The sequence below is a fragment of the Symsagittifera roscoffensis genome, chromosome 3 (genome assembly GCF_963678635.1).
Source record: "Symsagittifera roscoffensis chromosome 3, txSymRosc1.1, whole genome shotgun sequence".
NCBI classification, from domain to species: Eukaryota; Metazoa; Xenacoelomorpha; order Acoela; family Convolutidae; genus Symsagittifera; species Symsagittifera roscoffensis.
Genome location: NC_087064.1, coordinates 7,721,295 through 7,736,682, shown reverse-complemented (window position 1 = coordinate 7,736,682; position 15,388 = coordinate 7,721,295). Strand labels below are relative to the sequence as shown.

The 15,388-nt window shown below is 33.5% G+C and overlaps 2 protein-coding genes across 2 annotated transcripts in view; one reads left to right on the top strand and one right to left on the bottom strand.

Annotated features, from left to right (window-relative positions):
* The window catches only part of LOC134842522 (SRSF protein kinase 3-like), a 261,300-nt gene that overhangs the window by 185,431 nt on the left and 60,481 nt on the right, over nt 1–15,388 (bottom strand). The window lies entirely within an intron of this gene.
* Nucleotides 1,962–9,622, top strand: LOC134841491 (NFU1 iron-sulfur cluster scaffold homolog, mitochondrial-like). Its single transcript, XM_063857515.1, has 3 exons — nt 1,962–2,407; nt 4,693–4,867; nt 8,720–9,622. Exons 1-3 carry the CDS (start codon nt 1,962–1,964, stop codon nt 8,867–8,869), a joined length of 771 nt encoding a protein of 256 aa, XP_063713585.1. The 3' UTR covers nt 8,870–9,622.

Below are 15,388 nucleotides of genomic sequence, written 5' to 3'. Positions count from 1 at the left end.
GTCGTGATTCGAACGACAAAACAATTTTGAAAATTTTGTCTGTCGAGAAAAACCGGTTTCAAATTTTTGATTTAATTTTGATCTAAAAAGCTTATTTAAGCTGTTAAGACTTAGTTTTACACAAGCAAAGTTCGTTTTTGGAGTTTTTAAGTGCCATTTTGGGAATCTAAGTTTCAAAAAATTCCGCAAAAAATTTAGAAAAAAATGTGAGTGTTTTTCAAAAAAATTTTACGATTTATTTAGCGTTTTCCAAAAAAAAACCTTTTTTTTTCAATTGGCCAATTTGACCATGACTGTTGAATTTGCCTAATTTCTATTTTTTTGTTCAAATCTTTTTATCTTAGCACACAGAAAAAAAAACGACTTTAATTTGAAAATTTTTTTTTTTAAAGACTGATCGGAACATTCTATGCTATTTGCACAGTAACCGGCTATTCTTGCTTAAGGTTGCATTTTTTCAGTAGATCTAGTCTAGAAGATTCAAAGGCTACTAAATTCATTTGGATCAGCCACCTAAAAAACTGAATTCGATATCAGGGGCGGATCTAGGATTTTCTCGAGGGGGGGGGGGCTTTTTTTCAAAAAATTTCGAAAATTTTGTCGATCTTTTTTTAGTTCGACCAAATTGATTTTCCGAGCTCTCCCAAAGCACTACAAAGGCTTTGTTTTGGCCAAAATTTCTGTGCCGCTGGCAACTTTTTCAAAAAACAGGCCAAAAAGGCGTTTTCAAGCACTTTTTGGAAAGTGTCGACCAAAAAAACGCGTATTTTTGGCGCGCGCTCCCCCCTCAAAATTAGTAAATATTGGCCCCAAAGGCGCCTTAAGAATATTTTAGGGTCCGTCACAAAAAATGGATATCTCAAGATAGTACAAAGGGGGGACCCTTTGGGTCGGCAGGGGGTCTACTGTTTTTTCCGCCCTAGTTCGGCTATTTAAAAGAAAGCTTGTGAGTAGTCACGTTTGGTGTCATACTAAAGACTTTCCAGCCGTTTTTGGAATTCGAAAAATATCTCACAATTTCGAGATAAGCTGGTCTGATTTTCCGTTTTTTTTTTCAGATCAAATCACAAAATATAATAAGGACACTAAACTCTCAATTATATTTTCATGCGGTTTTTATAATGGCGTAATAATTTTCAGCAAAAATGTGGCAGCTTTTGACCTAGTTCAATTGACCCATGCTTTAAAAAAAATTTAACCAAGAATTTTTAAACAAGAATAAAAATGATTTTTTTAAAAAGATTTTGAACTTTCCCCAATTTTAGGATTTCTTTCTTCAATCTTTGTGGTCGGAAGATTCTGTGCTATGGGCAATCCTTGTTCGCACTTTAGTTTTTTCTCTTTATCTTGAATTAAACTCTTATTAAATTGAATCAAAATAAAATAAAATATCTTGATCCTAAAATTCGGCAGTAATATAGTCTCAATATCAGGGGTGGATCGAAGGGGGTGGGGTTCCATTTTTGGCCGACCAGACCTAATAGCTTTCTTAAGAAGCACTATATATTTTTTTTGAGTGGGAGCGTGCGAAATTAAAACGTACGATCTAACAGTTGGATTTTTTCCAAAGGCTAAAAAAACTTAATTTTCATTAGCGACGCGGTCAAACAAAACAGTTTTCCTTTTTTCTTTTGTTCATACGCTTTCTTATTCAAGCAAGCACTGTCACTCGGAAAAAGGCAATTTTTTGGTCAAAATTGTCCAGAAACGGTATTTTTTGCCTTCGTAAGAAGTTTGCCTGCACAGAAAGTTTTATCAAATATGGTCTTTAGAGTGTTTTGGGAGCGCTCGGAAAATCAATTTGGTCCTTCTTATAAATTCAAGGCATTTTTTCTTTTTTTTAAAAAAAAAACCCCCTCTCCCCTGCCCTCAAGAAATCTTAGATCTGCCCCTATCTAAAAAGCTATAGAGCGCTGTTTTAGTCTTTGCTCTTGGCTTAATCGTCAAATTCTTTCAGAAAAATGACAGCAGTATCGTCGTTTTTGCGATGCACCGCATCATTATCACGACATACGAGACTTCCGGCACTGAGTTTGGCTCATCTGAGAAACATGTTCATACAAGTTCACCAAACTCCCAACCCGAACAGTCTCAAATTTACACCCGGCACGAATGTTCTAGAAGGAACAAGTTTCACGCAACCCACTTTAAACATTCCTTCTATAAACGAGGCTGCAAGGTCACCTCTGGCCAGACATTTGTTCCGAGTGGAGGGAGTTAAAGGGGTTCTCTTGGGCTCGGATTTCATAACTATCACCAAAATAACAGACACCGATTGGGCTCTCATCAAACCAGACTTATTTGCCGTGATCCAGGATTTCTTTGCAAGTAATTTGCCGGTCGTGAAAGATGACACAGAAGTCGATGAATCGTCGACGACTGCAAATTCAGAAGAAATTGACTTTGAGTGAGTATTTTTTTTTCCTTCCCTTGAGTGGATAATGATTAAGAGAAAGTATATCGGTGTAACAAAATAGACAATCATTTCATCATTATCAGATGTTGCTTAAAATGAGTTACTATTCTTAAGGTCGCCTAGTTAATAAGGATGACGATGTTGAAATTTATTCAAATGCTGACTGACAGCTGCTCAAGTTTTCCAACTCCCTTATAAATCCCAAATTTATGACTCTCAAATTACACTGGCAGTCATCTAAATTACATGACTCTGTTCATTTGCATCTCATTTGAGTTTTAAATGCGGCAGATTTTGATGTCAATTTTTAGAGTAACAGCAATGCTACATTCAGCGAGCATCTCATGTTAATCTGCGCTAACGTTTTCATTCATTCAACTAGATTTGAAAAAAGTGATGAAAGTAACATCCGGCTTTTTTGTTCCGATTTTCGAAGAAAGTGATAGAATATTTGTGCTCGGGGTAGTTTTTTTTCTCCAGACTAAATTCGACTTTTAACTAACAATATTGACGGGATTTTTAAATATCATTTGAAAACTATTGTTGCCCTGAGCTCAAATATAAAAAGATGTGTAAAAAGATTTTTTTAAGTTATGGGGTTATAAAGATAGACGATTTCACCAATTTGGGATAATAAACGCAAGATTTTTTTCGTGGTATTAACGCGTAAGCAAAGTTTTAATCCGTTTTGGAAACTGTCACAATTTGCACTGAGGCAGGCTATTGGGCCTGTTTAACAATTTGCTATATGCACGTGGGGTGATGATTATAAAAACTCTTAAAAATGTTTGATTTTTTTTTCATTTATTTTTGAAAATTGCATCAATTTTTTTTAAAACGAACCTAAATCCGTAAACTTCAAAGGGCAGTCGAAACCTTCAGGGCTTCGCCATCATCGTGCAGTACTTTTTTTCTGTAAAAAAACTCATCTGAAAGCGAAAGCGTCTTAAGTGAAAAATTAATTTCCCTTTTAAAAGGATAACTAATGAAGTTGATATTCAATTATCTGTATATCGATTAGTCAATAAAATTCAGATATCGGCACTCAAATAGACATGAGAAGCGCAGATAATTAAATACAACTCGCTAAAATTTGTAAATTTATAACACAAGAAAAAAAGTATAATATAAAAAACGAAAGTACAGCCAATGCTATGGATATTAACCCAGACTATTATATTACAAATAGCACTTTAGCTTCAAGGTATCATGGATCTGTAGCGTAGAGGTAATGAAGGAGACTCGCAACAAAGACTCTTTTTTACGTCGACTAAATTGATTTTCTGAGCTCTCCCCAAACACTAAAAAGACCCTTTTTTGTCTAATTTTTTGCGCCGCAGGCAAAATTTTGAAAACAACAGGCCAGAAAAGGCGTTTTTAGGCACTATTTAGATAATTTTGGTCAAAAAATTGCGTTTTTCCAGCGCTGCCCCTCCCTCAAAATATTGGCGCCGAAGATGCCTTTAGAAAATTTTTAGAGTCCATGGACCAAAAATAAAGGCGTCAAACCCTCCTCCCCCGCTCCCTAAATCCGACCCTGTTTTTAATTATTCCCCTTTTTGCAAAAAAAATGGGGGTATTCGTTACCATGTTCAAAGTTTGCATATGCTTAGCTGTTGAATTATTTCATTATAGGCAATCCTTTACTAGTCAATAATTGGAAATTTTTTGGGCATTTTTGGAAATATTTAACAAAAAAATAGCGTTTTTTTGGCGCGCGCTGCCCCTCAAAATTAGTAATATTGGCGCCGATGACGCCTTTAGAAAAACTTTTTGGTCGGTCGACCATGAATGGATTTCTTATAAAGTATCAAAAGGGGAACCCTTTTTTCAGCTACTAGTTTTGTAGAACAAGCTTTCTCGCTGCTTTTCGAAGTTTTGTAATCAATCTTTGCCAAATTATCATTAAAATTTTTTGTTTAACGTGCTTTCGCTTTGCCGTGAGCTTTGTGATAAATCTGACTAAAATCAGCTTTGACGTCGTCCTAAGATTCATGCGTATTACATTGTTTAATTTGTCTGCCGTTTCCCATAAAGATTGGAATACGGTGCCAGGACAAAAGAGCTAAGGGCTCTTAAGCTGAGGGGTGTTTTGTCATGTAATCGTGGCTCTTTTTCTTTTTCCCTCCCTCCTGCGAGTTTTTTCTTATAAATATTCTGTACACAATGTCTGATCGTTACAAAAATTGTTACACCATAAATTTGATGCTTATGTGAGGTGAAGGGGGGGGGAGCCAAAATCGTTTGACTTCAGTGTTGAAAAGTTTGAGTTTTAGTCCAGCGGATGCTGCAATTGTTGAGCAGATCATTGAGTTGATGGACAGTAGAATCAGACCGACAGTGCAGGAAGACGGCGGAGATTTGCAACTGAGGGGCTTCCGAGACGGAATCGTGAAGTTGAGGATGCAGGGCGCCTGTTCTTCCTGTCCGTCTTCAACTGTCACTTTGAAAGTAAATTATTACCCTTGCGACAAGCAACGGTATTGCAATCGGCTTCTATACCTTTTTCCATAAGTAACTCACAGAATGGTCAGTTTTGAATAAAACTAGCATACTTTAGGTAGTAATCAGGGGAAGTCCGTTTCAGTTAAAAGCTTTTATCAATTCTACTTCATTTATTTTGAGACGACCATGTAAAGGTCGGTCTGCAGTTGACTAGAGTATGCTTGTTACTCAGATGTACATTTGCTGAAGAAGCCTTTTGTAAAATTTTGAACCCATATTTGTATTGGTTTTGAAGTTTTTTTGCGCCCAAAGTGACTTTGTCATCGTTCATCGATCCATCACAAAATGAGTATAGTCATTGGTCCATCATTTAGTGATCCGTCATAAACTTAATTTTCATGCTTAAAGCATTCTTTTGACTCATAATGATGGCTGCATAGTTTGAAAAATGAATTGTTTCCAATAATTTCCGGAGCTGTTTCCTGCAATTTGCAAAAAAAAGGAAAGAATGCGAAAAGAAATTTATTTTTTTCCAAATACCCACTTTAAAAAAAAATCGCGTAGTTGTGACAAAGCAAAAAAAGTTCCGCAAAAGCAAAACAAAAAAATTAGAATATCGATCGCGTTTCGAACTTTAATTCTTCCGCTGCGCTGTGGTACTATCTACTTGGTTATTACGGCGGAAATTTGTGTAAGTGGGGAGATTTTCATTGTGTTTGATTCGAGTCGCTTTTTCGACCAAATTGATTATATGGGCTCCTTTGGAGCTTATTTTACATTTAATTCTTCTAGTGAAATGTTTAGCGAGAAAGAGATACATAAACAGTTTTGCTTTGCTCATGAATATTACGCATTAACCCAGAAGATCATCGATGCGAGATTTTTGGAAAACCAACAACAATGAGGATTAATTTTTTTTAAATCGGAAAAAAAGTAGTTTGCCTAAATTGGAATTATCCAACAGGAAGCAGTATTTAATGTGATATCGTTTTTAAGTAATATCTTTTATGCGAACTGTCTGGAATTGTCAGGTTGCCGTTTCCTTGAGGATAAAAATTGTGAAATGTTTTAATCCTCTGACTGAACGATCTGGGCGACAAGTTTGGTGTAACTAAGTTCTAGTGAGTTCGACAAATTTGGTATAACTAAGTTCTAGCAAGTTCGACAAATTTGGTATAACTAGTTCTAGCATGTTCGACAAATTTGGTATAACTAGTTCTAGTAAGTTCGACAAATTTGGTATAATTTGAAGACACTTATATAGGTCTCGTTGATATTTTTGAACGGTTTGACTTTTGATTTTTTCGAGTTCAATTTTTGCATTTAGTAAGACTGTTTTGCAAAATGTAAATGATAAAAGATTTTGAAAATTCGAAAAACATTAGTGATGTGTTTTTCTACTCGAAACTTGAAAATTGGGAATTGTTCAAAAATCAGTCAATTGTTTACTATTGTTTTCTTGAGTTTCTTGAAGATTTTTTCAACTGTCTGTTGGCTATGTTTTTCATTTCAAACTAAATATTGGTACATTTCATGTAGATTTGACTGTTAGAACTGGCAGAGTATTACATGGAACCTCATCCTTTTAAGCTTTCCAGTAGAATAAAATGATCTATCGTATCAAGCGGTTTTTTTTTTAGAAATATTTAAAACAAGCGACTCCTTAAATTTTGGAAATTTTCAAGATTTTTCATCTTCTGTTGCTGTAAGGATAGCATTAATAGATCAACATTTGTTAAAATCAGACTTGTTCAGTTGCAGGAATTTTAAATTTAGCTACAAATTTTGAATGTCGGAAAAAAAATGCTTTAAAATTGAGAAAAATTATCTGAAAATTATTTTTTTTCCGACATTCAAAATTTGTAGCTAAATTTAAAATTCCTGCAACTGAACAAGTCTGATTTTAACAAATGTTGATCTATTAATGCTATCCTTACAGCAACAGAAGATGAAAAATCTTGAAAATTTCCAAAATTTAAGGAGTCGCTTGTTTTAAATATTTCTAAAAAAAAAACCGCTTGATACGATAGATCATTTTATTCTACTGGAAAGCTTAAAAGGATGAGGTTCCATGTAATACTCTGCCAGTTCTAACAGTCAAATCTACATGAAATGTACCAATATTTAGTTTGAAATGAAGCTTGCTTTAAAATTGAGAAAAATTATCTGAAAATTAAGCTAATAGATCCCAAATTGGTGGGATTTAAGCGAAAATCGTTTTTATCGAATGGAGTGTTTTGGGCTATATTGCAAATACCTGGAAAATTTTTGTAGACTATCACTTTTTTGAATAAACTGATTCTCTAAGCCTATAATGTTGGTTTTTATTGTTGGTTTTTATTGGGTTGGTTTTTTATTGTGACCGATTTTAGAAAAATTGACAGCGTATGGGTGTCGCTCCGAAAACCTTCGGATTGCTAAGCGAGTATGCTTGCACTAAACTAAAATACCAATTGCGTTGCTACTCGAACTGATTATTTCACTATGCGAAATATTTATGCGTGGCAAATTATCCTATTTCATAATCGTTCCAAGTTGAGTTGAGGCAAGATTATTTAACACTTTTAATTTGATATTTTCAGTCTAAAATTCGTAGTTTGTCAATATTCCCAAAAACTAATAGAGACCAATTAATGGGCAGTCGAAACATTCACGGCTTTGCCCTGATATACGAGCAGTCTTGTTATTTCTTATACCATCCTTAACGATGAATGATTTGTGTTTTTAAGATTTAAAAGTTTTTAGCTTTTCATCTAAATTGCAGAGTCGAGAAAAATGGATGAATTTTTCAGTGATTTCCACAATTATTGCTTCTGTGAATATCATGATTTTTTGCTAATTTTTCTATCTTTTTCATGGAGTGCAACTCTGCCTGTAGACCCTTTTTCACAAATTAAGCAGTAATTCCTTTTTTGTATTAAAACAATTGGTAACGATATAGGTAATAAGTGTCAAAATGGTCAGCATCATCAAACCACGTCAGACAAAGACGTACTATTCAGGTTTACAAATCTAAATGCTCTAATTCACATTTTAAGATCAAGGTGGCATCATAAGGACAAAACAATGATTTTTCTTTATTGAAAATAATCGAAGCAGTCTCACAAAGTTTTGAGTAAACCATAACCGAGAAAATTCAAAAATATAATTTTGAAGAAAAACGCTTGGTTTTTAGCATCCTTTTTCTCGACTAGTTCTTTTAGTATTATTATGTCATTTTCACCGTAAGGGTATTATTGTCTTTCTTAGATATTGATACGACCCACCATTTGCAACAGTGTCCTAGTTTCTCCAAATTTCTGTGAACTTTTGGACTGTGAACTTTGTTTTCTGACGGCAACGGACATGTTTTTAGCGCTGAATTTTCAGCGAGAAGGATGCAACTAGAACACCAGCGGATTTAGGGGGGTCTCCTTTGTGCTATTTTGAGATATCCATTTTTGATGACGGACCCTAAAGTTTTTGAAGGCGCGCGCCGAATAAACGTTTTTTTTTAAATCAAAATTTTCCAAAAATTGCCTAAAAACGCCTTTTTTGGCCTGTTTTCAAAATTTTGCTTGCGGCGCAGAAAATTTGGGCAAAATGGGGTCTTTATTTTGATTTAGGAGAGCTCAGAAAATCAATTTGGTCGACCTAAAAAAAAGGTTCACAAAATTTTTTGAAAATGCCCCCACCCCCTCGAGAAAATCCTAGACACGCCCCTGCAACTAGAGCAAAAGAATGCAATCCCTTGCAGGCAAAAATATGTTCAAAAGTGTGTCTAAAAGTCGCTTTGGTTGAGTGAATTAATTGATCTTGGAACTAATTGGGTTGTGGGCCAATAACTGGTTGTGTTATGTTGTTTTGTGTTTGTTTCAGTCTGGGGTGCAGAACATGCTGCAGTTCTACATTCCAGAAGTGACTGGAGTTGAGGAGGTGCTGGATGAAGTGGATCTGGCGAGTCAGAAGGCCTTCGAGGACCTGGAGCACAGGATCATGACTAAGAAGCCAACCCAGAAGTACAACTGAACAAACCATTGTAGTCGGTCACAATTGTGTGTTTTACTCCGATAAAAATTGTCGCACGAAAGGAAAAACTATTGCATCAATGCGAATTAAGTAAAAACTGAATTTATATTTTTACCCTTTTTTGTGCGTTTAGAGAATTAAAAATGGTAGATTTGTACTTATATGGGTTTGGATCTCTGTAACTATATCCCCCATTTTGCATAAGGAGAGATTCGTTTCGAGGTATAAAACTCTCATGTGCTTAACCATTGATATTTTTCTTTATGGGGGATATTCGTTACTAGGTATATAGTTAAAGAGATCCATGGGTTCTAACATAATAAGATTTGTCGTGTTTGCCAATATTTTGAACTCGAAATTCATGTGCGAAACTGGGGTAAAAAATTCAAGAAGCAAAATAAGTGGTAAATGAATCTATTTAACAATCCCCCCCCCCTATGATATCTACTTAAGAATCTCCACCCCTATGAATAAACACATTTTGCTGCATTCTGTTTGGTCGAAAATTCGATTATTTAATCTACTTAACAATCTCTCCCCTTTCTGAATAGGGAGGGAGATTGTTAAGTAGATCATGGTAAATTTCTGCGCTCAGATTTAGATTTATTGGCAAAATTTACTACTAGATGGACCCGGCGAACTGCACTTTGTTAAAAGCTTCCTGTTTTGATTGTTATTTAGATAGGTTCAAGTTATAAAGATTGTTTTGATTGTTATTTAGATAGGCTTAAGTAATAAATAGAGTTTAGATTCGTGTTTTTCAATACGCAAACATGCAGTTGAGAAGTTATATAGGGTTTTGCTAGTTCAAATTAGGATGTTATATTGGTGCGTTACCAAGTATACAAATACAATTTGGAAAACATTTAACGTTGTTGTTCTGTAGAGAATGGGCGGATCTAGAATCTTTTCCAGGAAGAAAAATCGAAATTTAATCGACTTTTTTCAGGTTGACCAAATTGATTTTCTGAGCTCTCCAATAACATTTTATAGACCACTGTCTAGAGCCGCAGGCAAACTGCTGGGAAAACATATGCCAAACCGTTTTTCGTCACTTTTGGAAGGGTTTAACTTGAAGAAATTGCGTTTGTTCAGCGCGCAGTCCCCCTCAAAACTATTATATAGTGGCGCTGAAGACCCTTTTAGACAAGTTTTAGAAGCGGTTGTCCAAAATTGGAAAGTCTAAATCGACCTCAATGTAGACTATTTTTCGCTATCTGATTCAACAATCGCTCCTTTAAAAGGAACAGTTCAATTTAGATTTCGTTTAAGAAACCAGGAAGGCATTTCAAGTTTTATTTTAAAAAAGCTTAAATTTTGATTAGCGGAGTAACTCTGAAAGCCATTCATTTACGTCATTCCTTTCAGCTTTTGAATAATGGTAACTAAAACAATGGAAAATTACTAGACCAGTGGGCATTTTAAATAACAAGTGCAATGGAACAAAAAACTATATAGAAAAGACTAAAACTCAGAAATCATAGAATGAAAACAAACTTGACCGGAGAACCAATTTGTTTATTCGCTGAACGGAGTTTAGGAAATTAGACGAAAATAATTTTAGACGACCAGAAAATAACAAAATTGAGACGATAGCTTGCCTGCAAAATGCGTGAAATTTGTTTACAGACTTAAATTAACTTTTGGTTGAGATTACTGGTTGTCCAACCACAAGTCAGATTATTAATATCAGTTGTATAACTTATGCATTTCAATTTAGTTTTTTTTTTAATTTAATGTTTTAAAATTAACTTTCAATAATCGTTTGAATCAGTTCTGCGGTCATACTCTATTTTTTCTGTGATCATAAAACATCATTCTAAAGAAAAAGTTTTGTTGACCCAGTTTTTATCGTCTAAATTCAAAAAGATTCATTGTCTCAATTCCGTTAGCTGTCGTCTAATTTGCTTGTCTAATATTCTTGGCCCCCGCTGAACAATAGACCACGGTGACGGCAATCAAGTTTTTATGGGATTGGAAGAATCATCAGCGGACTTGTTGTAAAGTGAAGTACCCAATTACAATCATCTGAAACATAGAAACCATTTAGATTCAGACCATAACACGCGTCCAAATCCAGCTGAATTGGTTCGATAATTGTAGATTTGCACCTCTAAAAGTAGTTTAAGAGTGCAATTAGAGTTTTTTTCAAACAAAAAAATGTAGGTGGGAGTTCAGAATTAGTTGAAGACCCACAGCTTCTGGTCAATTTTGATTGAAATTTTTCAAAAGGAAATTGTACAGTTGGCACGAGATTTTAAAAAACCTATTCAGAATTTAGTTTTTGTTCTGACTTTTGAATAATTAGCAGTATAATTATATTTGGGTGGATTTTTTTTCAGTCACGTATCGACTTTATTACCAGGTATCGACCTACTTGGCTGCGCATATAATTGGCACGAGAAAAATAGTGCAGGAAAATTAGTGTTTGTCACTAATCTATGTTTCAAATTGTAATTGGTTGAAATAAATTAATTTTAAACTGGCTGAAATGTCTGGTGTATTTTGGCTGAAAATCCTGAGCATAAAATTGTCCGGAATGTTTGTCTGAACACGGACGCTACAATCATCCCTTTGTAGTTTACAATAGCGTGTGAGAAAATAATTAGAAGAAAAAAATGATGAGTTTTTTCGATCATTTTGTCTGTTTTTCAATCAAAAAACCTATCAATTGGCTTTTAAAGGCAATCAGTTTATTCAGGGTTTAGTCCTGAGATACGAGAAGTCTTGTTGTTCCGACTTTCGTAAAAAACGGAATAAATATGCTTGTTGTTTTTTTTACTCAGTCATTTTTCGACGAGTGACGTTAATTTTCTACCAAAAATTTTATGCCCCATTGAAGATATTTTTTTGAAATCAAATTAAAATTTTTTACCTCATTTTTTTGCAGAGTTTGAGAGTTTAAAAATTGCCAACTTGACCAAGCTTAGACTAATTTATGCGCGTTTTGAAGATTTTATCCATAATGCTGAAAGCGTAACGCGAATTAATTATCGAGCCAAAATGCATTGAGGCTAGCTATTTGGTCGTTTTAATTTCCTACGGCTCAAATTTTTGATATTGTCCAAGTTTTATAGTTTAAAAAAAATTCTCAAAAATCTATTTGATAAAGAGTATGGGCAATCTGAACCCTCAGGGCTTTGCCCTGACATATGAGCAGTCTTGTTTTGTGAAAAAAAATTCTCCAAGTTTGTTCATTGCATTTTGGTGAGATATCTTCCGCTCCATTGCCGTTTTGTTTATTTCATAATTTTAGCCTATGAATTTCCACGTCGCTGCTTTATCAATGTTTTGGCAGGCTGAATTACTTCAGTTGGGTATTATTGAAACGAACGAATATGTTCTAAATTTTGGAAATATAAAAAATTGTCAACATTAAATTTTTTACAAAGTAATGGAGATCATAACCTTTTTTTGTTTCCACCTCGTGTATAGGTGTAAGTTTTTAGTTATCAAGGAACGACAAAGTTAAAACATTGAAATAGAACTCCTGGTTTGGCGTCCGTTTCTCCAAAAAAAATCTAGAAACTGTTCACGCTCGAGTTTGTTGTGTCGCAATTTTAACCTGATTTATAACCAGAATTCACAAATTGGGGTAATTTTATTTTAAAATTTTCAATCATAACTATTTCTTAAAATTTTAGCAACTTGAACATGACAAAAAGTTTTCATTTAACAACCAAAACTGAAAAAATTCATTTTAAAACAAAAATTTGTTTCCTTGAACTCATGGACTATTTTCAAAGTCTCAGTTCAAACTATTGCTGCAAATGAAATGAAGTTGCAAAATTATCATACCTTGAATGTAAAATTTGAAAATTTTTGGCGTTTGAAACGTTTTTTTTAGGTCATCAAGTGTTCGTATTTTCTCACAGTTTTGATTTATAGTTTTTACTCAGGTGGGTCGAGCAATCATACTTTTTTGTAATAAAAAGCCTATCTATAATTTCGATTAATTTTTTAAGTAAGTTACCAGAAACATCAAATTAACAAAAATTGTGACAAAGTATCAAAAATGCAGGTTAGTTTACCTGCTGCAAACGTCAGCTGTTTTCTTTAAAAAATGGCGTCAAATAAAAGCTTCGATTTCTCTTGATAGATAAACACGGTTATATACAAGAATGTGCGTGCATTTGAATTAACACTTCAGTGATTTTTTTACTATTAAGTTTTTGTGCTGTTAATGGTTTTTGCCGGAGAATCTTGACGAAACGCTTACGATTTTTATATCAAAATGAACTGCTTACACTCGACTCAAATGCGCGATTCAATTGAAAAACTGAAAAAAATTTCATCTGGTTAAGCAATCCGAACATTTTCAAAAAAATTCACCAATTTTTGTTCCACTTTTTAAGAAAGTGACGCAAAAATTGTGCTCAGGCTGGTTTTTTTCTAAACAAATTTCAATTTTTTAACTAGCCATTTTCGGCCGATTTTTTTGTTTCATCCGAAATAAACTCGTGCGTTGAGCTCAAATATTAACAAAATTCACCTGTAATTAATTTTATAAAACTTATGGCAGTGTAAAAGATTGTCAATTTGGCCAATTTGGGACAATCAAGCATGAGCGGAAATTTAATCTGCGTTAGAATAGGTCAAAAAAATTGAAGCATGTTTTTTCCACTAGTGAAAATTTTGCTATTTGCAGAAAGTCTTACTTCGTATTACATATGGCGTGTGGGGGATGATTTTCAGAAAATGAAAAACAAAACTTTAACAAAACTTTAATTTAAAAAAAAATTCATCATTTTATGAAACTAAAAACTGCTTCATGAAATTTTAAAAAATTCAGAACATTTAAGATTTCGCCATGATACCAGGTAGTATTCTTTTTTTGATAAAATTTTTTATTTGCTGCTGTTCGGAGATCCTATGAAATTAAATCTGACAATTTTTTTACAGTTGAAGTTTTGAAAATGTTTTTATCGGTTGAATTTTTTGTTGTTTCCAGTAAAAAGTTGGGTTTCTGTGGTTTTGATTTAGTCAGAGATTTTCCAAATTCATTTTTTTTCAAACTCATAAATTTAGATATTTACCATTTTGATGTTTTGCTTGCTAATATGACTTCGAAGGAAGTGACGGAATATTTGTGCTCTGCTGTTTTTTTCCTCTAGACAAATTTCAAACTTTTAACAAATTTGTTTTTGACAAATTTGTTTTTTGACAAATTTGTTTTTACATTAGTTGAAAAGATTTGTTGTCCTGAGCTCAAATTTAGCAAGACATTTCATTTGTGATCAATTTTTGTAAAAATATGGGGCTTCACAGATTGCTAATTTGGCCAATTTGGAACAATTAACGCTCGATAGATTTCTAAATAATAACGCATAAGCGGAGATTGAATCTGTGATAGAATCGTTCCAAAACTATTATTTTGCTACTAGCACTTTATGTATCAGTTTGAACTTAACATAGCGGGTCAAAAAAGTTTAAAGTTTTTCATCTTTCTTGAAAATTTCATTCTCTTTCATTCATTTCATTCATCAAAGAAAAACAGCCTTGTTGCTGGTTTCAAGACAACTTTTTCAAGCCTTGTCACTGAATATGCAGAAGCATCACAATAACATAGTTGAGTCTTTTATTGTCTTAGTTTTTCAAGTTATCATTTTGAAATCCCAATGCATGATTTTATCTAGCTTTCTTTCAATATTAGCGAAAAGTTTTCATTGACTCTTTTCCAACTGTCTGTTGGCTTTTTTTTGAGCATTTTTGTTAAGTTTTTCATACACTGTTTAAAAATTTCAATTGTTTTTTTGCTCACAATGGAAAAGATATTTTACTGTGATCATTTTTTGTAAAGCTTTGGGGGTTGACGGATTGCCAATTTGGGACAATTACGCTCGGTATATTTCTTGCTATTGACCCGTGAGCCGAGAATTAATCCCTGTTAGAAACTGTTCCAAGTTTTATTGAGGCATGCTTTTTAGTCTATTCATTAGTTTTCCTAATTTGAAATTTACCAATGTGCACTTCTTGTGTGCGAGAGGTTAATTTTCAAAAAAAAGTTACTTTAAAAAAAAAATTTGTTTTGAAAGTTATATCAGTTTTTTAAAACGAACAATACTCCGTAGACATTCAAAGGCAGCCGGAACATTTTATGCAACACTTTTACTGAAAAGTTACCTACCAACGCTCACCAATAATAAACATGCAGAGGGCACGAAAAAAAACCTGGATGAAAGTTTAGTTTTGAAGTGTATTTATTTTACAGATTTTTCCTGCAGAATATCAAATGAACGTTAATTTTAAAATAATTTTAAACTTCGAAAATATGAGGACCTTATGTTTTTCTTTGAAAATTGCGTAAAATTGTTTTTTTTCTTTATTTACTCGTTTGCAATTGTCTGTTGACTAAGTTTTTGATTTCATTAAAAAAACTAACAATGTATACTTATATTGTCTTTTATACTGTTTTAATAATTTTTATGAAATCTTTAAATTGTTTTCGAATAATAGCACAAATAAAAAGATATAATTTGAGGGGTGATCAATATTTTTAATTAAACAATATTTTTTTAA